Here is a 26,387-nt window from a genome sequence, read left to right as displayed (position 1 = left end):
AGAATTCAGGCCATTTAGTGTATGAAACATTTGTAACATACTAAGACATATTTATCTTATGTATACTTTGTGTTACAATATTGACTTAAATGAGTCAGTGTACTTGTAGAAATTATACTGACCAATGGCCTGAGTATATCTCATCATGAGGATAGTGCCTCTCTGCACACATACAGTTCTGATTACAATTCTCAGCATCCTTAAGTGACAGCAAAGATACTTAATATGTAGATTCATGCATACATGATACTTAAATGATACTTAGATGTATCAATAGATAGATTAATAAATATTAATATTTATTGTACTACCGGTTATTTGTCATTGCGGCCGATGCAATAACATCAGGACGTTTAGACCAAATAACCAATGAGAGATCATTTATTGTATTCAATACTCAAGCAATAACCATACTTGTCTGCAAACTATATTCTATTTATCGTTGAAAACAACACCAAGGTAATTGTTTTTAAATGATGCCACAAAAATTATTGGAACCTGCAGAATAAGCCATTTGGGGTTAACCTTGTCACTTTACTGATAGAATTTGAGGCCAGCCTGTGTGATTTGTGGTTTTTCTGAACCTGTGCCATCTTTCACCATTCACCGATTGGAACTTGCAGGGCTGAGCAGAGGTAACTGGCTCCTGACGGATTTTCTTGAAATGCCAATCCTCTAAAGTTCTGTCGCCTAGCTTGATGTGTGGCAGCTGTTGAGAAATGTCTGTCCTCTTGCTCCAAAAAAAAAAAAAAAAAAAAAAAAAAAAGTCAATAATACAAAGAGAAAACCTTCACAGTTCAGATTGGTGGCCTCATAGGAAAAACATGTCCACTTCCATGCTAATCAAAATTTCCCCTAACAAGTCCTTTATGGGTGGAATCAAAAGTATTGCTTGCTGTGTTTGTATAGGGTCCTATCCTCTCTCGTGTCTGAAGGGAAAGATCCACTGCAATGAAAAATGATGGCTATGCTAAGCATTGCCAACCACTTAACAGCACTGAGAGGCTGGAAACTGATGTTGATTTATACTTTCTACCAAAGGTTCTAATATGCAAATGAAGCCATATTCTAATACACTCTCTTTGCAAGGAAATTGGTCCTTTATGACTTTCCTATAGAGCTTTACTGTAGGAAGACAGGAACGGCCTGAAGTTATTTGTCTGAATGACCTTTTGCAAAAGTCGGCATTAGTCTCTTTGGTAAATAATCTGTTTTAGAGCCCTCCGTAAAAGAAAATTAAATATAGAGATACTATTAGATTTGAAAAAGACAGACAGGAAAGAGCCAACAGCCCAGAGTGAATTCTGACACAGGCTGTGCACTTCTCTTGGCTTTTATCTTATGCATGCACTGTCTGCACCCCTCAACTTCTTGTCTTCTTTCTCCTGAAGCTGGAGAGAAAGTATCTCAGCTTTAGTCCTGCTCTGAGTTAATCTTTCGATTACTAAAACAATCATGTATTTGTTATGACATGAAAAAAAAAAAAACAGTTTACAGAGAGAAGTTCAAAATGACAGTAGTGGCCTTAGTTCCCAGAAAGACAATTACTGGAATACAAGGAAACTTGTCCATGTGATAAACTTGTTCTTGAAAAGGGCTTTTTCACGTAAGAAATCTATCTAACATGGTGCTCTTTCCTGTCAATTTTTCCTCTCAGATCACAACAGCATCAGGAAATGAGTTCCTTCTCCAGTCAGATATTGACTTCATCATATTGGATTGGTTCCATGCTATCAAAAATGCAATTGACAGATTGGTATGTATTTGTTTGGGCTGTTACATTTATTAATTAAAATGTAGTCATTTAAATCTTACTGTTCAGGCGTATAACATTCACACGTCTAAATGGATCCTACAGCTGAGAGATATTAGCTATTTTAAGCTTAATAAAGAACACTGGGAACCTTGCTTACAGACAGGATTTGTGAGGTAAATGCCATTTAATTTCTCTCCTTCAAAACTGCTGTGTTCTTTTTCTAGAATAACACAGGCATTCATTTATTGGAGGTTGTAAAAGGCACACAAGCGCTTCAAAAGTATTGCATTTTTACATTTTCCATTTATGTAGTCTCTAATATATATTCTGGAAAGTAAATATCTATGCATTTATGACTGTACTTACTGTTATAATACCACAGATAAAAATCATTTATGCTTGTTTTTATTATTTCCCAGCTAAGCTAGAATGTTCTTCTCAAGAATGTTAGACACCTAGAACTTCAGGAAGTTGACTTAAATGACACACTCAGAGTATACATTTTAAAGACCTAAATTATTTAAAACTGTTTCTTACTAACTTAATTTTAACTCACTATTATTTATAAAATTATTTGGAAAATGTTTTTGAGAGCTTTTAATAGCTTATAAAATAGGAGAATATATTCAAAATCTTTCATTATATCCTTTTAAGATCAAACTCTACAAATTAAAAGTCTTTCCATAGCATCAACAGAATCTCCATAAAAAGAGAGCAAACACACAGATTATTAACTTTAAATATGAAGTATAAGTCCAAAATTTCTGAATTTGAAGGCAGATCCTATTTACTAGCTGCATGGTTTGGAAAAGGTGGGTTCTTTTCCTTCTGTCTGTTTCCTCAGTATGTGACAGCCCTGCTGAATGCCTGAGAGGAGTAACTGAGTTGCAATGTGGAGTTCTTTGAATAATTCATGGCATTTAGTGAACACTGTTTTGGTGTATGAATCAGTCTAAGCATTGTGCTTAGATAGAGGCTATATCACAAAAATAATTAACGTATTCCAAAGTCTGGTTACACGTAGCATCAAGACAAAACACGAAACAGTTTGGTGAATGCTTTCTTCCTAGTAAAAGTATTCAAGGTATTGCTTGTTATTTCCAGCCGAAGAATCCGAGTTGCCAGTCCCTGGAGTTGTTCAATCTCCAGAGATCCTCAAGTACTGAACTGCTGAGTCACTGCCACGGTGACAGAAAAGAACAGAAACCAGAGAACAGGAAGTCTTTCAGTGAGTGTTTTCTTTGACTTGTTCATTTTACCTCTGTCTAAATGCCGTACTTATGAAATATAAATGCATTAAAATGAGATTTAAGCCAAAGCCAGACTACTTTGCAAGGTTCGCAACCATTTTCTACCTAGGGATTCATGCGCTGGAGGGCAGTCTGGGCATTCTGCTCACATCGTTGTTGGTAATGTCTTTTGAGAAAATAATTGTTCCAAGGTCATGGTCTCTGCTTACAGCAAACCTCTGAATCTCTGAGTAATAGCCATGGAGTTCAGATCGGTGATTGATTTTGAGAGTGGGAAATGTCAAGCATCTGGCATGCTGACCATTTGATTTTCATACATTAAAAGACACAAGTGACCACCATAGTTGGCCCAACTAAGCCAGCAGCCTATGCAACAATCCACACTTCCAGAATACCAGGAAGATGTAAAATGTGTGTCCCAGAGTTGACAGGAAATGTGACATCTGAATGGTTATTGAAGTTACATATATTCGGAAGTTCTATTTCCAAAACAATTGAATCTGAAGTGAGAACAACTTATGCCATTTACATTATGGTCTGCAAAATCTAAATTTTTTTAGGCATTCTGTTTCTTTCTCAACAAAAGGAGATTATTAAAACCTGCTACATGTATCTCACTGAGTAAAATTGAGTCCTAGACTTCTAAAAGCACATGAAGATATATTTCATATTAGAGAAACCAGTTTCTCAGTCTTAGAAAACTATAACATCTTCCATGAACCTTCTGTCTATCTACTGTTAGCCATTTTTCTCTGTCTGAAGGTGTATGTAGTTAGACCCTAGCTTTTGAAACTTAAAAACAAGTCAGTAAGCTGAACTTCCAATACATGTAGTGCAAACACAAATGTGCGGTAGATGATTATATTTGCTTTTACATATATATGTCATTAGGAAAGTATGTGTATGTGTGGCAACATGTCTTTCAAAGCTGAATTATTAGGATCCACAGTTTTCGAAGTTATAGGAGAAGTTGAGTAGAGATTCCTTTTTGAAAGGAACGCACTGTTGAAGGCCTATACCATAGTTTGCTACAGACACCCAAGACTGATTGAGCTAGCAGTTTGTGTGATGCGACAGTTGAAGAAGTGTTGTAATAAGAGCGGCAGAGCTGCGTCCCCAGCACCCGACCGCCCACATAGCTAGCATATGCCCCGAAATAATTACACGGAAACTATTCTTTTAAACACTGCTTGGCCCATTAGCTCCAGCCTCTTATTGACTAGCTCTTACATATTGATCTAACCCATTTCTAATATTCTGTGTAGCACCACGAGCTGGCTTACCAGGAAAGATCTTAACCTGCGTCTGTCTGGAGTGAGAGAATCATGGCGACTCCTGACTCAGCTTCTTTCTCCCAGCATTCTGTCTGTTTACTCCACCCACCTAAGGGCTGGCCTATAAATGGGCCAAGGCAGTTTCTTTATTAAACAAAAGTAACTCCTCCATCAAAGAAGGTTCTCACTCCTACGCCTACAGAGTACACAGAGAATGGGTAGAGACTCAGGAATGTCTTTTAAAAGATTTTATTTAGAGTCCATTTCATTTACATAATGTTTTCCTTTAATTCTTGAGTTTTCCCCCTTCATTTCCCATGGGATAAGGTATAAGGTAAGATTACAGAATTAGAATTCAGTTGTAAGTATATGTTTAATGTTAATTACGTAAGTATTTTGTAGTAAACACACAAGGGTCTGTGATGCAGTGATTAGCAGATCTGAAAGCTGAGATTTAATTACAGCTGTGGAAGAGAACTTGACTTGTCTCTAAACCCTGAAGCAGTGGGGGAAAAACATTTGCAACAGCATGTTTGAGAAACTGAGGCTGATATAGCCTGTATTAAATGGTAATTATATTAAAAGTTTTAGAATGATTCTTAGAAAAGAAATTCTATGGAAAAAATCTTCAGTCCTTCTTTGTATTTTCTCCCCATTGGGAAAGACAAACATTTATTCAGTATGAGAGCAAAGTCATTCTTGTCAAAAGATGGGAAGAAGGCAGGTATTTATTCAAATCAAAATCTCCTTAATTATACAATGACTTTTAAATTAAAACAGCACTAATATAAGACACTATTTTGTGTTGCAATGAGGCCCTAGTTTGTCTCAGCTGCCTGGTTAGCTTAGACTGGAAATAATCACACAGAGAGCAGATTATTTAAATCACTGCCTGGCCCATTAGCTCTAGCTTCTTATTGGCTAACGCTTACATATTAATTTAACCCATCTCCATTAATCCATGTATCACCACGTGGCAGTGGCTTACCAGCAAAGATTCTGCATGTCTGACTCTGGCAGCGGCTCCATGGCATCTGTCTGACTCCACTCTCTTTCTCCCAGCATATAGCCTAGCTCCCCCCCTCCACCTAGTTCTGTTCTGCCCTTGCCATAGGCTCAAAGCAGTTCTTTGTTCATTAACCAATAAAAGCAACACATAGACAGAAGGACCTCTCACACAAATTTTATATGTACTGGACCCCTAATGCTGTGCCAAGTGCTTATCTTATACCAACTCATCAATCCTAAGAAACGGTTACCTTTTTTAACCCTATATTTTAAATGTGTTAGCCAAGACACCTAGAATGATGGTAATGTGAGTAAGACAGTTAAGAGACACATGTCAAACTCAGGCAATCTGCTTTTACAACCTGCTCTTTTAACTGCACTCTGTAGTTAAGTGAACAAATAAACATTAATCTGTTTCGAACTTGCCCTTGGGTAGACTTTGCTAAAAAGTAAAAATGAAATCTATACAAGTCAGCTAACTTAAACCAAGATGCCAGCACTCATAGATGAATTTTACCATTAAAATAAAAAGTCCATTTAGTCTTTAATGCTAATCACAACTTTCAAAACTATTTCTTGCCTGTGTCTTCTTGGCTCTATAGAGTTGTAAGACTTCTTTCAAGGTAGGACGCAGCAAATCACTGTTTAAACTAAGTTATATCTTATCTTATGCGTGTATTTATTTTCATTTGAAAGGCATAGTGATTGACCTATCTGCAACATCCTAAATTAGACCACGGGTTTGAAATCATTGACGCATGTTTTCTATTTGGACTTTTTTTAAAACTTCAAGTGGGAGCTCCCATGTGTGAAACCCTTCTGAACTAGGTCTTATATCTGAATACCCAAAGTTTAGGTTTCTTAAATCATACATTCTGTTTTAAGTCACTGTCTGGAGGTTCGATAATTATGTGGAGTCACATTGACAGTGATTTCACCCTTATTAGTAGTCCAAGCACAAACTCTATTGTCTGTTTGCTGCCTTTGGCTTCCTGTGTCCTTGATGTTCCCATGAGTTTTGTCGCCAAGATTGTAAGCAGAAAAAGCCAAAATTACTTTTTTAAAAAGGCATGTGAACATCATTTGCAGCTAACAGGTGGTCATTTCTTTGTCCAGTTTTTCCGATTAACATGGGAAAAATATGTTCTCCCAATGAGTGAAATCAGAAAGTTGAGTTAAAATATACTTTCCTTTAAAAAAATATGATTCCAACCTGCCAACACTATCAAGAACTAATCAGATATTTTAAGATATCAGTTGAGTCTAACAGACAAGAAGCCAGAAAATTCAACGAGAGGGCCAAATCACTGTGAGAAATTCAGGACAGCAGCCTGGGATGAGAGCAGGAGATCAGCTCTCTAGGGAAGGCTGCTATGGAAAGTGAAGAGTCAATCAGACACAGTGCTCACAGATTTCTCCAAGGAGAGAGAGAGTCTCTCCCACTGATGAAAAAGAGGAAAGGCCCAAATATAATCATGGCATCATATTACTTGGGAGAGCTTTTTTAACTTTTCCAAGTGTTCCTTTCCAGAACTATAAAAATGGGTCTGATAACATCCTTCTAGGATCATGTGAAAATTTGAAATTGGAGATGTAAATACTTAGTTCACAGCAGGCACTCAATAAATGGGAGCCTCTTTTATTATCCTCCATGTCTCCAAGCAGATGGCACCAAGACGGGTATGAGCCAAGGGTGGTGTCTGATGGAAGGCTGGAGCAGGGCACACACACTCTGCATCCTTCTCCCTGAGGGTACAGGAAATACAGGAGAGGAGCCAGAATTGGATATGGGAGTCATAGCTGCAAACGTCTAAATATGAGCAGCTGGTCCTTCCCCTGGCACCTCCCCAGGTGAAAATGGCAGCCAGGGCATTCTTGGGAGCAGCACGTCAGGACCCAGTAGAATGGAGCCAAGAGATGCCCTTGATTATTTAATGCCCAGAAGAGCATGTCATTAAGAAGTCCTGGTTAATGGAAAGCTTCAGCATCCAGCAAGTACTTCAGACAAAGCTCTGATTTATTCCCGTATTCACAGTCATGGAATATGAATGTTGTTTCTTAGCAAATACCACTAAAATGTACACAAAATTCTTGCATTCACTGTCTTTGCTTTCAAATAAAGACAGACAGACAAACAAACAGATAGAAAATGTGGTCCTTCTGTTGTAATCTATCTCATGCCTGTAAGATTGCCAAACTCTAAAATCTACAAGTGTGAAGGACAAACTTTATATAAAACACTTTCAACCTTATAAATGTATGAACTCAAAAATTAACGTAAGTTTTAAAAGTCACATGGTAAAGTACTACAAGGAAATGCATTTCTCTTTTAATTTTTTTTAATAAGATAAAAATATGCTTGGGCAAAATCTAAAAGTATTCATGTAGCTTTCTCAGTTTCACATACCTTAATAATGGTTCATATACCATAATGAGGTTATAGAAATGAAGACAGACTAGAGATGAATGAGATATTAATACAATGCTGAAAATTAAAAATCCGAAAACCTTTATTGTGCTGTAGAATAATCATTATCAGGCTGAGTGAAATAAGTTTAATAAAAAAGCAGTGATATTTTGTGATAATCTAAATAATCGTATTTCTCGCCAGCAACAGTATGGTGTCATTGTAAAATGGTAGCCTAGATCTTGACCCAATTTACTTTAGGAAATCATATGTAGGGAGCAAATCACCTTGGACTCTCTGAAGTCATTTACAGTGGTATTTTTAAGGAGCAGTTCATTCTGAGCTAGCCCAACCCCTGGCCCTGAGAACTGGGACTTTTCAGTTGCACTATTATCATCCAGCTTTCTTTCTACTCTCTCAGACCTACAAAAATTACAAGAAGCAAGGAGGATTTCAGAATGGTTCTACCTAGAAATCATGAACCCTGCACACCACAGAAGCTGCAGGAAAGTGTAGCACAGCTAAACCAGGATGAAGAGTACGGTACAGAGAAGTCAAAGCCTGGAAAGGAAGATTTAGTAGCATGTCAGGAAACGAGTCTTCAGCAAGACAAGCTATAGATAGAATAAGTCTGGTATTGTCCCAACAACTAACTTACTGGGTCTAGGTGGCAAATACACAGTTTATTAGATGCTATCTTTTTCATCTTTTCCGTTTGCATTTTAATGTTTCTCAACTAAAAACTGGAAAGTTAGATATTAGGCATTTCTATAATTCAGTAAAAGAATATCCACATGTTTAAACTGCAATATGAATACTTTTAAAGAAAGATCTAATTTTCTTTATGATTAATATTAAGACCTTTGGAAAACAATCTTGATAACCCACTACTTTCCAACTCTTCCCCCAAACCAGTATTTTTTATCCTTATGACCCTTATGGCCTTCCTAGTAAGTATATAATTAAGAAACCTTGTAATATATTTGTTATTAACCCAAATTGAAAATTCATACTATTTTCTCAGATAAACATGTAATTAGCAGTTGTTTGAGATACACACTGAGAAGCCTGTCCTGGAGACTCATAAAAATACATATTGCAAAGGTTTTCTTATTATGAATTTTATATGAAACCACATAACCCTGCCAGTGCTTACAAATAATAAGATGAATAAGCCATCTGCTAAGAAAGAAAAAACAATGTTAAACTTTCAGAGATAAATCAAATATAGTTAAGAAGAAAAATAAAAATCTTACCAAAAAAAACCCTCATAATATTTGCATAGATTACTGTGAGTTATCATTACATTGAAAAGTTGAAAGGATAAAGCTTCTTTATTCAGTACTATGGTCATTCACCTTACTTCTTCCCCCTGACACCAAAAAAAAAAAAAGAATGTTTCTCCTGGCAACAATTTTATTTAATACCACTTGAGGAAAACTATTGAATAAAAATATTTTTAAAATGAATGATTTTAGTTATTTAAAGACTATCTGTTCATTGATCATTTTCCAGGGATTAAGGGGCTCGCTCTTTGTTGAACATATTTCAGATGACTTAAAACATGTACATTAAAATGCTATTGAGGCTAGTGTTTAAATTCAGAAAAGGAAAACATTAAAGATTATATACATACTTGCTAAGCAGACATGTAATGCGTTTGTCCAAACACTGTTATTCACGAAGTTTCAGAACTATGCCAGGTATCTGTGTAACCTTGACTATCTCTTCTACTTTGTGTTTTCATGATAGCTAGCAGCAATCTCAACTTTTGTAGAACCCATAGATTGTAATTTCCTCAAAACATTTAGTTCCCTATGAATCATTAGATACGAGGAATTAGTTATGAGCTGGGCAAAGCAAGCTCTGATGAATCTCTTCTTTAACATCTGAGGGCTGATCTTACCCTCTGCCCGTTGGGCATCCATGGCCATGCATCTTGAAGCATGAGCTATTCTCCTGTCCGTGTAAGCCTTTGAGTGCTCCATCACCAGATCACCCCATCTTCCTCCTGACCCTGGCAGTAACACTGTGACCATATTTCTCCTTAGATGAACCGCAGTTAATCAATTTCTGATTTCATTAGGTCAAGGGGTGACTTTCTTTCAATAATAGGCCAAATTCAGAGGGCTATTTTCCCTACTCTCCAGCATTATTTCATAACCGCTAGTACACTGTTGTGATTATAAACAAAAGAAAATAATATTCTTTGAACTTCGCTAAAAGTTTTATCCTTTCTACTCCATGACAGAGAATAGGTACATGTTAATCTTTTGTTATGAAGTTAAACATAGGGTAATCGTTCATTACTGTCAACTAAATTTTAAGTGCCATTTCTAAGCATGATATTTGAAACTTTTTTTACATTCTCAGCTTTCTGTGTTGAGAAAACACTGTTTTAGATGCAAAAGATCACTTACTCTTTCTATACTCAAGATTCATGTGGTCCACCCACTCCCTTTGTTTATAGACCACAGAAACTTGTACTATAATTCCTCAAAAGCCTAAAAGAATGTAACGTTCTTTTTAAGGTATTTTGTTGGATGTCAGAATGGGTTCCCTGACATATTTGGAGAAGTACTCATTGTAAGCATTGAGTCTTCAGTGTGTTCTTAGGAAGACAGTTTGTTTTTTTGTTACTCATAGTATATCCCCCATCCTTTAAGGAAAATCAGATACAACTTCTATAAGACAATATGAAATAAATCTAAAAATAACAGATATACCTCTTGAAATTTATTTTTTTAAAAGTGACCTATAGCATCAAGCTTATTTCTTTTCTTAGAGAAATGGTTTATGGATATTTTGATTGCTTAAGTAATAACTAAAGGCAACATCCCCATTCTTTAACTCTTGCTGAAAAACTAATTGGCTTCAAACTGGAGACAAAATATGAGACGACATGACTATAAGAAAATGTAAGAATAAAATTTTCCTGTGGGAAATAATCACGGTGGCACACACTTATAATCTTAGCACTCAGGAGGTCCATGCTAGAGGATCAGAAGTTCAAGGCCATTCTCTGTTACATATTAGGTTCAAGGTCACTTTTAGAAAACAAGGAAGGAAAAGAAACAAAAGCATCCTTCTTTCAGACATAGTGTTTTCCAAAGTCCAAAACTGAGCTCAAAGAGTCAAAGCAGTTTCTCTTGCTTCTGCTCCTCCTCTATCTACTTCCTATATTGCTTTTCAATATTTCTACTCAAGCTAGCATAATGGACAGACACAATTCCACTAGACCACTATAAACAGTTCTTCATTGTCTGCCTGCACCTTCTTCTCAAGGGTCCCCCCCCCAATCTGTGTCCCTCAAATTCTTTTCCAGAGAAATGAGCTAAAGACCTGGATCCACAGTTCAGCCTGTTGACATCATCTTAAGCCTACTACCCCACACATACGCATAGTGAGATAACATCTCATACGTCTGAGCTCAGGTCACCATCTCCCAGTGTTCTATTTTAATATTCCGTTGTGTTTTAAAGAATTGTGGTGATTCATACCCATTCTTGATGCTTTTCTTATGGACACTGATTTTAATTTTTTAACATTATATTTGAGTCTACAAAATAAAATGGTGTTTTTAATGTAGGAAAGTTAAAGTTTTGATAATTTTTGAAATTATCTATGAAGATAATTCTCTCATCTGTTCATAGAAACTCAACTTAAAACAAGAGTTACAGAAATTCTGTCCCTTATCACACTCTTTAAAACTGGGTGGAATTATATAAGAAGTAAGGGTGTGGAAGAGTGAAAAGTTTGAGTATCTTTGATTTGATTTGGTTTTGTAGGTGAGAAAGGGGTTTATTTGACTTACATTTCCAGGTCATAGTCCATCCTTGAAGGAAGTCAGAACAGGGACTCAAGCAGGAACTTGCAACAGAAACTATGGAGTAACACTCTTAGCTAGTTCTCCCTCGGCTTATGCTTAGCTAGCTTTCTTATACATTCGAAGATAAACTGCCCAGCACATAACATGGGCTAGTATCTCCATCAATTAACAATAAAGACGCTAACAGACTTGCCTATAGATCAGTCTGATCTGGTTAGCATTTCGATTAAGACTCCCTTCTCGAATGACTCTAGGGTGTGTCAAATTGACGATTCAGGCTAACTGGGACAGATGTTAATACACTGGCTTTTCAACTTTATGTACTTGAGTGTCATTCTTTTTTTTAAAGATTTATTTATTTTATTATGTATACAACATTCTGTCTTGATGTATGCCCGCATGCCAGAGGAGGGAGCCAGATCTCAGTACAGATGGTTGTGAGCCACCATGTGGTTGCTGGGAATTGAACTCAGGACCTCTGGAAGAGCAACCAGTGCTCTTAACCTCTGAGCCATCTCTCCAGCCCTTGAGTGTCATTCTTAATCCAAGATACACAGCTATGTGATTTACATACATTCTTTTAAATATCCTAAAATTGATCTGTTATTTAACTATAACAGATATTTCAATGTAATTATTAAATAACACAAAGGAAAATTTGAATTTAATGGAAATATATGTACTAAATGTAAGAGTAATGTAAAAATCAGAGTTTAAGTATATATAAGGTATTTGTAAATTTTATGTTGTCATATAAATACTTGATATAATAATTACTATGAGTGAATTTTCAAGTAAAGTATTCCCAATTTTGTCTATTATATATTTATCAGTTTCTACATTTAGAGCAATAAACAAAAATGAACTTATTTAACCCATCTTTATTAGTTCTTAAATAATTTCATACAGTGTATATTGATTCATTCCCATATATTCTTGAATTTATGGTATCATGGGCTTTACTTTGGTCAACCACCACCTCTAGCTCTTACACTCTTTGTTCTTCCTCCTCCACCATTGTCCAGAAGAATTCAGGGAGGTTGTTTAATATAGATACTAAGTTTAGGGTTAAGTATTCTAGAGTCTTTTACTCTGTGCACCTTGACCAGTCCCTGTGTTAATTTTCTATATGTCACAAAGCAGCTTTACCAATGATGGTTGACAGATACACCCATCAATGGGAAATAATGATAAAACCTTACGTCATTTTAGTGTTACATCCATTTAACAGAGTAATAACTGTAAATCCTCCCGCTGGGGTGCATAAGCTATGTAAAAACTTTCTTCATCCTGATAAGGATTCCAGGTTTGTGTTTCAACCTATGGAGGGGGCCTTAACTCCTGCAAGAATGTGGTTGGTTACTCTCATGATGTTCATGCCACTATTATGCATAACTGGGCATGTCTTGCAAGGCCAGCCATTGCTGTAGAATTCACAGCTGGTTAAGGTTAATGATTCTGTGTTTCCTCTGGGAATGTCCATAACATCCTTCAGTGCTCTGAAGGCTATCCAGTGGTTCTACAGCTTCCAGCTCAGTGCCAACTCGGTTTCTTCATGTGTGTGGTTTCTTCAGCAATAGGGTCTGACAGTCGAGTTTGGCAATAGCCTGTCTGGAGGGTCTTTGGAGCCTTCTTGCCAACAACTCCAAAAGAGGCACTGTGTTTTGCATTTGTTATCCTCTCGTGTCTAGTAGAAGCATTGTTGTCTTGTGACAGGGTAATTCCACTTCAAATCTTTTCATAATGTCTGTGTATATATTTTAGGAAGCTTCTACAGTGGTAGGTTTCCATGTGATTTTTTTGAAATGTCTTTAGTATTAGTTGTCTCCCTATACATTTTGCTATAAAATAAGTGCAGAATAAGCAAATGCATAATCTCTCAAAGATTTCATTTTTAACATACTTCTATTAGTCAGTTAACCTGGAATATCACATATACTTTTATTTATTATTTTCTGTTTCCTTAAGGGATTTGGTGTGCCATAGGGAATAATGTCCTTCAAATACATGGACTTTAAAAATTATCTTATAAGGAGTTACATGAAAGTCTCTAAATGTCTTATTTCAAGAAAGACAATTCTGTTGACCAACTATCAAACATACCTGGACACCCACCTTGTGCCCTGTATCCAAGATACCATTCTATCTGGGTGAGATAACCTAGCTGACCATAGCATTGATCATTTACTTAAACCAGAATCACCCTGATCCCACTAGGTCTGAGTGCCAGAGGGAAATAGGAGATGATGACCTTCTGAAGCTTACCTCTCTGCATCCTGGTTTTTGAGAATGCAGTCTGGAGCATTGGCATATTTGAGTTAAAAACAAAGTGAATAAGAAAATTACTGAGCAAATGAGGGGAGAGTCCCAAAGAAAGCAACAATTTGATGTTCACATAGTAAAGGAAAAGGTTGAAGGATAGGGCCCTCCTTGAAGGGTGAAGTACAATGGGTCCTTCTGGAAGTCACTCCCCCCCAAAAAAATATGTTTGTATTCAGAGAACAAACACTTGAAAGTGATCCTGTACACAAAAGTAGCACATAGAAGAAGGTTGTCAGAGTACGGGAAGCAAAGGGCCCTCAGATTTGCTGCTGCTGTGAGGCTGTGGGAGTCTTCCAAATGCAGAAGAGAGAATAATAGGGAAATAATACGAATACATATTAAAATAGAAATCAGAGAGCCTGAGAATGCAGGCGGATTTTAGAGATGTCTGAACCTACAGTGTATAAATATTGGGGAAACAACAACTGTAAGTCTGGTTAGTAAGCAAGAATGAACTATTTGGCCAAGGGCTTACATTGACATCCTTGTACCGAAAGCAATATTAATAAAGTGCTACATTGTGGGCAGAAGTACCGAACAGGTCTGGTTTTATAAAGTAACCATTTCTACAGATGAGAGAAAACAATGAAAGATCAGAGGTAAGAAAATACTGCAGCAGACCAAGTAACAGATGCTGCAGGCCCAAGCTAGCAGTGGGAACAGAGACAGACTCCAAAGATTTCTGAGGTGGCAGGTTTTCCTGAAACATATTGGAAGGATTCTTGACAGTTCCAAAAATTCTATTTCTTCTGTGTCTTCAAAAATATAAGATGGAAAGTTAAGCAGAGTCTGTCTCTAACCACTGGCTTTCAGAGTCTATATAGTCTATAGTCTTGATACACAAAATGCGGCCAAGGGACCAATGACAATCTTATCAGCTGGAGCTTTGTTCATAGGAAAGACTGGATTCCCAAGACCCAACCCAAACTCACTGAGCAGAGATGACATTTCTTAACAAATCATTATTTTATGGTTTATTTATGTGTGTTGCATATGTCTGTGGGTACCCAAGAAAGCCAGACAAGACATTAGAGCTCCTGAAAATGAATTTCCAGGTAGTTGTGAGTCACCTGAAGTGGGTGCCATGAACTAAACTTTACTGGAAAAGCCACAAACTCAGTAATTACCAGCCCCAGGAGATTGCATTTTAATAGGTAAGTTATAGACATAGTAAAGTTTGATAAATACTTACCACATCACACAAAACTGACTCCCTAAATCAGTTTGCAACAGGCCAGAGTCAGAGCACTTTGGAGCCTGTCTAATCTAGCCTGCACAGGACTGTTGAGTTGGCCATTTCCTGACAATGCATGGTTTGAGATGGTAAATATTCATTTTGTCTCATCACTCCCTTCTAATTTGTGATATCACATAAATTTCGACAGAGTCAAGAGCTCCTCTTTCTGTGCACATTTGCCTGCACTATAGCTATCACTATATCCACAATAACACAAAAGCAATTCTAAAATTAAAGTAAATTCCTCAAAATCAACAAATAATAAACCGTTCATAAGCAAGTCCGTGAGATAGTCCACCAATTTCCAGGAATTCCACTAATTCCACATGCCGAATGGATCCGAAATGCTGTTTATCTTTCATTTTTCACACAAATCCTGTTCAGAGAATGTTGGTTTCCACATGCATCCTCTGGAAGTCATCCACTTCTCCAAGGGCAAGAATAATGATATTTGATTCCGTAGGTTACTTAATTTTTGCATTGTTCTTGAGTACTGTAATTCACTTCCCATCAACCTTTCAGGTTGGATATCTTAATCTGGATGACTCACAGCTCAGCTGCTGTATTACTACCTAGAACTAGCTTATTAGCATTTCAGTGATGCCTGCCAAAACAACCAAGGCTCAACAAGCTATACTTAAGTTAAGTTGTTTGGAAAAGGTGCAAGGAAAACAAAAATAGACTCACATTTGAGTTCCCATAAACAGAGTGAGCAAACTTAGAGTGAGGCCTGTATAAGCCTTCTAGTAGCGAATGACTTCATCTCTAGGAAAAACTGATGGTGACTATTTCAGAGATAAAACATCACCTCGTGTAGTGCTATTTCACTTGTATTTTAATAAATAAGGCCAATCTGAAGGTCAGAAAAACGAAACAGCCAGCCATTGGCTCTCACATCTACCTCAGTTCGAAATGGGGATCCTACCTCCTAGAATCTCAAAATAAGACTGTGTGTGAGAGCTGTCTCCTCCTGTCTTATATTCCTCTCTAGTGCTAGAATTAAAGACATGCACTACTACCTCCCAATTTCTATGGCAAACTAGTGTGGCTACTGGGATTAAAGGTGTGTGTCACCACTGCCTGGTCTGTAAGGCTGACCAGTGGGGCTGATTTACTCTCAGATCTTCAGGCAAGCTTTATTTATTAAAATACAAATGAAATATCCCTACAACCTAATCTGGGTAAATCTAAGAATTAAAGAACAAAATAGACAAATATAAATGTGTTCTTAATGAATTTCACTAAGAAGTTTTTTGTAAATATTAAGTCACATAAAATGTCATTGCACAGTAAGAAGACAGGCTGGAGTGTTTGGATATCTTCATTTATTTAGCATCATACTTCAGGACAGCTTACATAGGAATATTTAGCGTTGTTTTTTTTCTAGTAAGTGCCTGAATTTGTTGTTGCTATCCAGAGCCTTATTTTTAAATTGAGCGTAGCTGATTTCCATGGAAAGATTTGGCTGAGAACCTAAAGAATTTTGTTTAACTCATTTTCACTGGGCAAAGTCCAGCAAGTTAGTGAAGAAGCATTAGATAGTAATCACACAGGAGTGGAAACATTAGACATTCCTTTACTATCCATAATGGTAGGTCATTAAGGTATTTTAAGAAATGAACTCTTGTAATAATCTTTTTTATTGTAAAGTCAATAAAATTTTTATTTAAATTATTTATTTGAAGGGTTCATTTGCTATTCTATCCAGGTCAATGGAGTTCAAGATTTCTGAAAATAGCCCTTTCTCAGAGAAAGATGTTTACTATAGTTGCACTATCAGCTGTTTGTTCCCCTATCTCTCCTTGAGTTAAAGAAACACAGTCATGACATCTTTAAAGTTCTCTGCCAAAGGATTTCTGGAAATTTCTTCAAACAATTTACTTTGGGAACCGCTTTAAGATAGGCCTTTCACCTGATGACACCCCACATCTCTGTAGAGTCCTGCTCAGGTCTATCCCTAACACATTCAGAATCCTAACCTGTTGTGGGAAATGCCAGGGCTCCACTGGAACATTAATTTACAGGTATGTTTAGTTCCAACCTCATATTCAAGACAAGTTTCATTATCAACACCATCCTCTTTTGTGCTGTCTTGTATTTTGTTCTTGTTTATCTAAAAACTCACACTGAACAATGAGTTCTGGGTTGCAAAAGAGGATTTATTTTTGTACCTCTCTAATCCTGTCTTTGTCCTCTAGTTGAACAAACACACCCACGAATTCTTGTGATGTTATCAAAATCATCATTTTCATATGTTTTCCAAGAAGCTCTTAAACTGCCACTGGGGAAACATGGTGGAGTCTGGTGTGTCTGGGTTCTGCTGGTGTTGTAGGTAACTTGGTGAATTGGAAAGAAAACATTTCTCCACAAACCTTTCACAAGTTGACCTCTCCAGCTACAATAGTTTTCATTGCTTAACAGTTTCTAGTTAAATTTTTTAATATGATAAGCAGATAATTACTCATTTATTGAACTCCAACCTTGATAGAAAATTAAAGCGCCAATACACTGTTTATACTGCAGTAAGCAATAGTAATTTGTGACAATCTAAGGCAAACCCATTCAGAGGAAAAATTAAACCAAATCACTTCCCTAAATTATTGTTGCTTTCCTCCTTCCTTGTCTTCTAACTACTTCTCATCTATGACTTTGAAACCCATCAGTTTAAACTTGGTTCTTATTCCAGTGAGCTAATCCCCTTTCATAAACCATGCTCAAGCGCTGAGGTAATTTGCACATCGTTTAAAGAGTATTTGCTTTGAAATCTTCACCTCAAGCCCTTTTGTATATCCTTTCTCTCTAAAGATTTGTAGTATTTGTTTTGTTCTCTGAGGTATAAAAGACCTGGATAAACTTTATTCCTGTTGTTTCAAGATTAGTTAACTAAAATGCATATTAATTCAGCAGGGATGGGAATAAATCTCAGTAAAGATGATCACGCATGAGCTCCTGGGAATAGCAAAGTACAAAACCGTCAGTCTTCAAATCTCCTTGGACTTCCTCAAAGGAGTACTGGGGGATTTAAATTTCTAGAATATGTCTACAAATGTAATTTCTTTGTTGTGGAGAACAGGAGCTCTACCGATTATTTCTCCCCAGAAAATTGACTCCAATTTATATTTGAACAAAAATTAAGCTGTCTACAAAGTAGTTCTTCAAGAAGACAGGGAGAAATTATGAAATGAAAGATAATTCCATACTAAACATTCTATACCTGATATGCTACTGATCTTATTTTGTTTATCTATTGCTTGTTTGTTTGTTATTTATTTATTTTCTTTTTTTGAAATCCCCAAATGAAGCTCAGCAGCAGGGCACCATTTCTTTTCCTCTACAAACAGGTGAAATTAGGCAAGCCTTTACAAAATCAAAAGTAGACACATGTAGGTACAGTTCAATGTTATTTTCACATTTATAAACTCATATGTTACCATTTCATCAAATAATACTGATTTCTATGGTACCAGTACTTGTGAGAATATTAAGATTTTCCCCTTATTCTTTCTTCATCCAAAAACTTCTAGCACTTATGTGCTTATCTGGAAATGACCAAGTAGCGTAGAATGTAATAAATCACACTTACGGAGTCACAGCCACCGACAGTCCTGTTCCACTTCCCTTCTTTACAAGTGCAGGAATAGATGCTTCCCCAGTCCTCAGGGTGCCAAACTTTGCACCATTAGGAAAATCTGCAAGTAGCTTGATTTATCTTCCTCACTCAGTTAGCTAAGACCCAACTAACTAAAACTCAGCAGGAATGAATTCTACTTGTTAAACTTTTTTAAATTGGAAGATGCAACAATTACAACTTTCCTTCTCCGCTCCTTGAGTTTCCATTGGAAGTGAAGCCCCTAGTGAAAAAATATTTAGATGAGATCCCAAATTATAGGCGCATGGCTGATGATGCTGACTCTTGAGTTTTCATTATACGCAGAGGGTTGTCTGCTGTTTGCAATTAATCCAGGCACAATCCTCTTGGTACTTTGGGAGGAATGTGGAAGGCAGAGCCATTTTATAAGTTGTAAACTCCTAAATTACCCTAAATTAGAGACACTATTAATCGGACACTTAAAGATAGGATCTGCCTATTGTGTAGGCTCATCTTCCCCTGATGGAGAAATCAATTAAATATTTAGGATGTAGAATACCTTCCAGGTTGGATAATGCATTTCATTTAAATTATGGTCCTCCAATCCAAAACATTCAAGGGGATCTTAACGGATGGAAGCACATTACTGTCTCTTGGAGTGGGCACATTAACACTTTAAAAATGAATGTGCTTCCCACGATTTCCTATTTGTTCCACCAGCTGCCTGTTGATGTGCCAAATAAACAGTTTAAAGATAAGTATGTAAAAGATGCATGTGTAACGTGCTGTGTGATGAGGTGCACCCTTATAGGAATAGTCTACAATGATGATCCTACCAGATTTACTTTTCTCAATGCCTCAGCAACTCTAAATGAGAGAAGTCATTTGATCATGGGACAGATGGAGAGAAATACACAAGTGAGATAATTTAAACCCTCACAAAGTTTCTATCTATAATTATTCGATATAATTCTAATTGTTTATCATGTCTTCTAATAATTTATGACAATCACAATAAATAAATAATAAATGTAGTAAGTGATTGCTGTCAGAAAATTCTGGAACAATAAGATAGAAGTTGCGAAAAGCTTAACCGTTTTCATTGAATAACTGGTGACATGAATAGAATCTTTTGATTCTGATTCGTAGATTACTGCGATGTCTCATTGTGAACAGTATTGTAAGAACAAAATGATCATGTCCTCCACAGCAAAGAAACGCTGTATAGAAACAGTTTGAAATGCTTACTAGCTCTAGGTGAAAAACCAAGTATAAAAGAGCCCTCTCAATTATTATATGAGGAATGATTATTAACCCCCTTTTATTTATTTATTAACACACGGAAGTGTCACTAATGTGCACAGAGTTACACCAAGGAATCAAGACTGATTTTGAAACCAAGCCATCCAGTTTCACATTCTAGGGCTACCATCTTGTCCCATGGTACTCCTGACAAGCAGGAGAGGCTGAGGTGCGCAGTTTACCGCGCCTCCCAGCTTTGACTCACTCTCTCAATCTCACGTAGACTTTCTTTTGTAGTTTTTTAAAACTACAAAAATAATAGTGCCTTCCTCACAGAGTTTTTAGAAGCACAAATTAGCTTATGTAACTTATAGGAGGGTGTGATGCAATAAATGTTAATAATAGCATTAATACAAGTATGATGTATTCTCCTATACTATTTTGAAAAATACTCATAATTTGGTTAGGAAAAGGCTATCATAAATATAAATGATTAAAATATCCATAAATCACCATATTTTCAAAAATGACTTTGGGATTTTGGAGGCAAAGTTTATTGAGTGCCTTACTAAGGGATAAACTTCTTGATATATGTTATATGTCTACCTGCATTCATTTTCCATCTACAAAGTCTTGATTCCCAATTCATGACATATTTTTACATAAATAAATCATGTTAGTATACTAAGTTAAAACAAATTTAGCCAATCAGGAAAAAAGACAGTGAAGTCAGGGATCACATTCTTTGTTGTAGGTCAAAGCTCTTCAAGACGAATCTGATAGAATGGATTCTCCTTTGCAGAAGCCATGTTTTATGGGCGAGCAGAAAACCTGGCTTACTAGCATAATTATGTAACTTGGATTACCATATTTTGGGTGCAAGGCTTCAGAAATAAAATATAGAGTTACACAGTTCAATGAAACTGTGGGAATTTAACCGAAAGGGAATTGTTTATTAGCATTTTGATGAGAGGTAAATAAAGAAAGGGAAGCAAATTGATCTTTTCAAAGTAAGGTGGAAAGAATGCTCAGTAGGCTTCCTATGTAATCACTGTCACTGGGAAGCTCAAGGACTCTTATTTGCTAGTAATTGATACCTACTCTTCAGTCTGAAGTACAGAAGACAACTGGTGCTTTTAGGGATTGTCAAGAAGGGAACTAGTCTTGGGTTTTTCACAGCTGCGCTAAGTGCATAGTAAATCAGGGTAGAATCACACACAGATACCATTACTTTGTAATATTTGGAAAGCTATGCAGATAATAATATATGAATCCAATATTTAAATCAACCATAAATTAGAATTACTTGACTAGGTAGGGCCCCTGACTAGCATTCTGCTAGTGTCTACTTAGTGTTGCTTGCTGTGTACACATTTTGAAGGCTAATTACTTAGTATTGGATAACCGATTAAGGGGGTCATCGCTGGAGAAGACTGATTCTCCCTCTCTCTGTAGTCATTAATTGCCACTCTTCATATAGGTATAGACCCATGCGATTTCTCTTACTCACATTGGCATGTCAACAGCTGCTGTCACTGTTTAGCAAACTTATTGTTGAGATTTTTATTGGTACGGCTTCCCTGTCTTGCAGAGTTCCTGGGTCTCTGACTCTTACAATTATTCACCTTCCTCTTCCGTGATGTTTGGTGTACTCTGAGCCTTTGAGACACTGTTGTGTGTAGGTACATAAATTTGATATTGGTTCCCCACTGTCAGTTGTTCTCTGCATTGTTACTGAAGACACTATGCACTCCTGAGACCATCTGGGTCTGCCTTCCACAAGTCAACATCCTGAGGACTAGCTTTCGTAGTGGAAGATGTGAAAGCTGCCGAAGGAGAAAAGCCATCAATAGTCCTCCGCAGCTATGACACCTATAAGCCACAACAATGGTTAGCATGGTAAGGCTACCTCCAAAAGTGCAACAGTGGCACTCATATCCTGGTGATAAGCAACAGCTATCTCCCTAGACTTTAGGTGCACTCAACAGGACAGAATTCTTTATTATTAATTATTATTATTATTATGTTTATTGAGCCCTACATTTTTCTCTGCTCCCCTCCCTACCTTTCCCCAGGATGAAATTCTTGTTTGAAGCAGAAGCCTAGATAAATACAGTGCTAGTTAGGCTATAGGATCTAGAGAAATCCCCACTACCACCACTTCTGCCAAAGCAATATAATCTCAAATTGTGTTTAAATACATATTATCATACTGTAGATTAGTGTGGCTCTCACCCCTCATCAAAGAAGATTCTTTTTGTGGGAGACAGAGACCATTACAGAAAACCACAACTGGTTAGCCTGCATATTTTTAAAGAAAAGGTGGCAGAAATATAGCAAATACAGTGGCAATTTAATTAAAGAAAGCAGAAAATGTTTAAGATTATCACAAATTAAATATTTTTGAATTTTTCCATTGTCTTAACACATTAAAATAAATTTGGAAACAATATGATACAAAAAAGAAAAGTGATATGGCAAAATACACTTCCATAAAGTAAAAGAATTTTCTTCCTACATGGAAAACAATTTTGATCAAGTTTTATATATTACCAATGCTAAATAAAATGTAAACAGCATATGTACTGTGAATATTTTGAAATACACAGAATATATCTTCATTCTATTATTCAAACATTATATCAAATTCATTCTTATTTTCAGAAAAGGGAATTCAGACAGCAAGTTTTAGGATCTGGAATAAAGAGTTTACCTCGTAATGCACTCTGATTTTAGGCGTTCTACATTTATTTCTTTTCTTTTGCCTTTTAGTTTTGTTCATTATTATGTATAATTAATCATATAGTTGGATGATTTTATATGTGTGTTTTGAAAAATAAAGGGAGATGATATATATGCACATGTATATATAGCACATGAAAATAAAGTTTCAAGGCCATATTGGCAGATGGAAAAGGCACAAATGTCAAGAAAAGTTGATCATGAAATAAATATATAATAACAAAATTAAACTTTACCATTTATTGATTTAACAGATGGTAAGTAAAACAGTAAAAACAAAAAAATTAAAATGTAATTGGAGTTTAGAAATTAGTGAGATAATTTTGTGTACTTGATTAGAAGTTTGCTAGCTACTTCTATTTTTAGAAAACTCTCACCTTTCAGTTCACAAATAATTAAAATTCTCATTTAATAAATCTTATTCTGAAATTTGAATATGAATAAATATTTTATCTGAATATAAAATTTACTCTTAGATTAACATTCAAAAATAAAAATTTATTTTCCATGTATTGTTAATAAATTTGTATTATTAACATTTATATCCTTAACATGAAAATATACATTTTATTAAATATTAAATATCTCACAAAATGCAAAATAAGGAATTATCAGCTATATTAAAGTAAAAATATTTTTAAGCCTAGATGCAAAAGCTGAATAGAATGTAATAAAGGTTAAAACTCACAAAAAATTAAATAAAATTCTCCAGGTAACTTACCCATTAAAATACCCTTCCTTTCCATTATTTTTCTTTTACTGGAAACTAATGAAATGCATATGCAACTAAAGAAATATTTAGAGGCACATGCATAGCATGTTAAATTTTAATATGAAAAAAGTAGACTAATGCTACACTTAAATCAAATATGTAGTTTAACATTTTAAGTTTAGCTTTATTTTTTGGTATGATGGGTATTTTGTCTGCACGTGTGTCTGCACACCACATGCTGGCCTGGTATTCACGGTGGCCAGAAGAGAAGCTCAGTGCCCTGCAACCGCAGCTACAGGCAGCTGAAGGCCACCATGGAGGCGCTGCATCCCTTGGAAGAGCAGTAGTAGGGCGTCTTCTGTGCTGAGTCGTCTCTCCAGCCCTACCGAAGGTGTTTTTAAAAGGCTAAATACTGAAACTCTGAAGTGAGAATGATAAAATTAAGAGAAACCATTCAAGTAAAAATATGTTACTGAATTGAGAATTTTTTTTTTTTTTTTTTTTTTTTTTTTTTTTTGGAGAATAATCTTATTAAGAATTAATCTACAGCCGGGCAGTGGTGGCGCAAGCCTTTAATCCCAGCACTTGGGAGGCAGAGACAGGCGGATCTTTGTGAGTTCGAGGCCAGCCTGGTCTACAAGAGCTAGTTCTGGGATAGGCACCAAAGCTACAGAGAAACCCTGTCTTGAACCCCCCCCCCAAAAAAAAGAATTAATCTACATATACATGACAGTTGTGTAGCTTAATCTTCTTGTGGGACTTCTGATAGTGGGAGCATGGACTGTCCATGACTCTCTTACTGGCTCTTGGAAACATATTCCTCATACTGGATTGCCTTTACCACCCTTAATACATGGGGAGGTGCTTAGTCTTACTGAAGCTTGATACACCATGTTTTGTTGATATCCATGGGAGACCTGCCCTTTCCTAGAAATGGAGGAGGGGATTGGGGGGATGAGAATAGAGGGAAGTTAGGGGAGGGGTTTGGAGGAGAGGAGGGAGGGAAAACTGTAGCCAGAATATAAAATAAATAAATAATTTTAAAAAAGAATTAAATTCAAACAACTCTGAAAAGAACCTAAAAGAGCATAAAACAAACCAGGTACAGATGAGATCAAAGTTCAAGCAAACTATTTAAAAGTTTTCTTTTTTTCTGATAGCTTGGAAAATGATCAAAACAACATAGAAAAGTTAGAATATGTGCCAAAATCTGCCACAAAAATTACAAGAACAAAAGTGTATTAGTGATGTCAGTCTTCTGAAGAACAGCCCATTTTTATACCATCTCAAAGCATGCAAATAACATGAGAGAAATGTTCTAATGTTTGAAGACTTAAAACACACAGCAATAGAGAGTGCTGGCCACTACTGCAGTTCAATGTGGGCAGGACAGTTCAGTGTGACCCACATGTGACCAGAGCTTCAACCCTGCTGTGCAAGAGAGTTCTCCAGGTCAGTTCATTGATCTTTGGAGCACTGCAGACTATGTGTCTAGGGAGTCACATGGAATGGACAGACCCCTGTAGAAAGGCGAGTGGTTATAAGCCATGGAAAAGAAGTCTGAACACTTTTCCTGCCCTGGCAGTTGAAAATGCTAACCTTGGGTAACTAGTCCCAAACTGTACAAGAAGTACAAACTGAGCACACAGTGAGGAACAAGCCAGTAAGTAATGTTCTTTGATGTTGGCTTCTGCTCTAGTTCCTGTCTCGAGGTTCCTGTCTTGAGTCCCTCAATGATGGAGTGAGTCCTGAGAGTTAGAAGATGAAGTAAGCTCTTTTCTCGCAGTGGTTTCTGGGTCGTTGAATTTTATCACAGCAATATAATCCCTAACTGATGTAGATGGATGAAGAGATGGGTTGACAGATCAATAACATCAAAGGGGATTGATTTACACAGCTGTTCGGCCTCACTAAACACATCTGGAGACCACAGGATAGGTAGTCAGAATGGCAAGCAAGAACTCCATAGACGTCAACGGTTGAAGGTCAGCAATGAACAGTCAGAAAACACTGGAAGAATCTCTAAACTCACAGAACTTCTGTATCCTCAGAGAGCTCATCTGGCTGACCATAAAATAATCTCTGCTGATTAATTTAAAGTCAGCCGATTAGAGACTTTCATTGCTACTCACAATCCCTTCACAGCATCCCCTACATTAACGCGTGATAGAATGGCTCGGGTCTGCAGTTTTGCCTACCTAGGATCACACATTAAAAAGCCATCAGAGTGCAGCCATGTGCCAGTGTCAGACAGCTGTCGGGTGGCTGAGCTGAAGCTGAGATCAGTTCTCCACAGCAAACCTATCAGACATGCATAGGCTTCATTCTCCTTGTCTTGAAGACATCTCCAACAGCAATTTTTTAAACCATTTCTCACCCACTTAACAATAATTTAAAAATGGCCTACACGTGATGCAATGCCTGCAAATTTGATTGAACTTTAATGGAGACTGTGAATGTAGTTTTGACTTGGGGAGCCTTATGATAGAGGAGATAAGAATGACTAGACTTTCCAGAGATTTGGGAAAGTGGACCTTTTCCTAGAAAAGCCAGGTCTACTCATGCCATAATAGACTAACCTACCTAATTCATTAAAGTTGATATTTAAGAGAAGCAAGGTCCATGATAATTTATTTATTTCATATTATTTATTGAGTAGTAATTTGGAGATATAGTTTGATCAAAATGAAGAATAGAGTGCAATACAACGATACAGTAGAACGTGGACTCTAAACCTGAGCAAGAATAAACTGCATTAAGGATTGATGACATTCAATATCATAACCTAAAAGAAAATTTTATGAGCATGGCAAATAGTACCTCGAAAAGCACACATAAATAAATAAACCAACTCAGTGTATTGATGTCATCTTGGAAAAAGTATGCTTACTCTTGCCAGACAAGTTATTTATATTTCTAAGTATAAACGAGAAATTTCTATGACAATTTCTAGTCAAGACAACTTCTGTTCCAGTGGAAATGATGTCACCAAGCCTAGTTCTGCCTCTTCACTTGCTGA

The 26,387-nt window shown here is 36.5% G+C and overlaps 1 protein-coding gene and 1 non-coding gene across 2 annotated transcripts in view; one reads left to right on the top strand and one right to left on the bottom strand.

The window, feature by feature from the left end:
- Positions 1–26,387, top strand: part of Arhgap15 (Rho GTPase activating protein 15) — a 598,323-nt gene that overhangs the window by 294,480 nt on the left and 277,456 nt on the right. The window contains exons 7-8 of the mRNA XM_057755169.1: positions 1,658–1,756; positions 2,861–2,984. Of these exons, the coding sequence (XP_057611152.1) occupies positions 1,658–1,756; positions 2,861–2,984 (223 nt within the window). The remainder of the gene's footprint in view (positions 1–1,657; positions 1,757–2,860; positions 2,985–26,387) is intronic.
- LOC130865003 (small nucleolar RNA SNORA40) lies at positions 17,177–17,306 on the bottom strand. The gene has a single exon (XR_009056047.1). It is a non-coding gene; the product is annotated as a small nucleolar RNA SNORA40 (small nucleolar RNA).

This window comes from Chionomys nivalis, chromosome 22 (genome assembly GCF_950005125.1).
Source record: "Chionomys nivalis chromosome 22, mChiNiv1.1, whole genome shotgun sequence".
In the NCBI taxonomy this organism is placed as follows: domain Eukaryota; kingdom Metazoa; phylum Chordata; class Mammalia; order Rodentia; family Cricetidae; genus Chionomys; species Chionomys nivalis.
The sequence above is the reverse complement of the archived record's forward strand: the minus strand, read 5'-3'. Positions and strand labels throughout refer to the sequence as shown.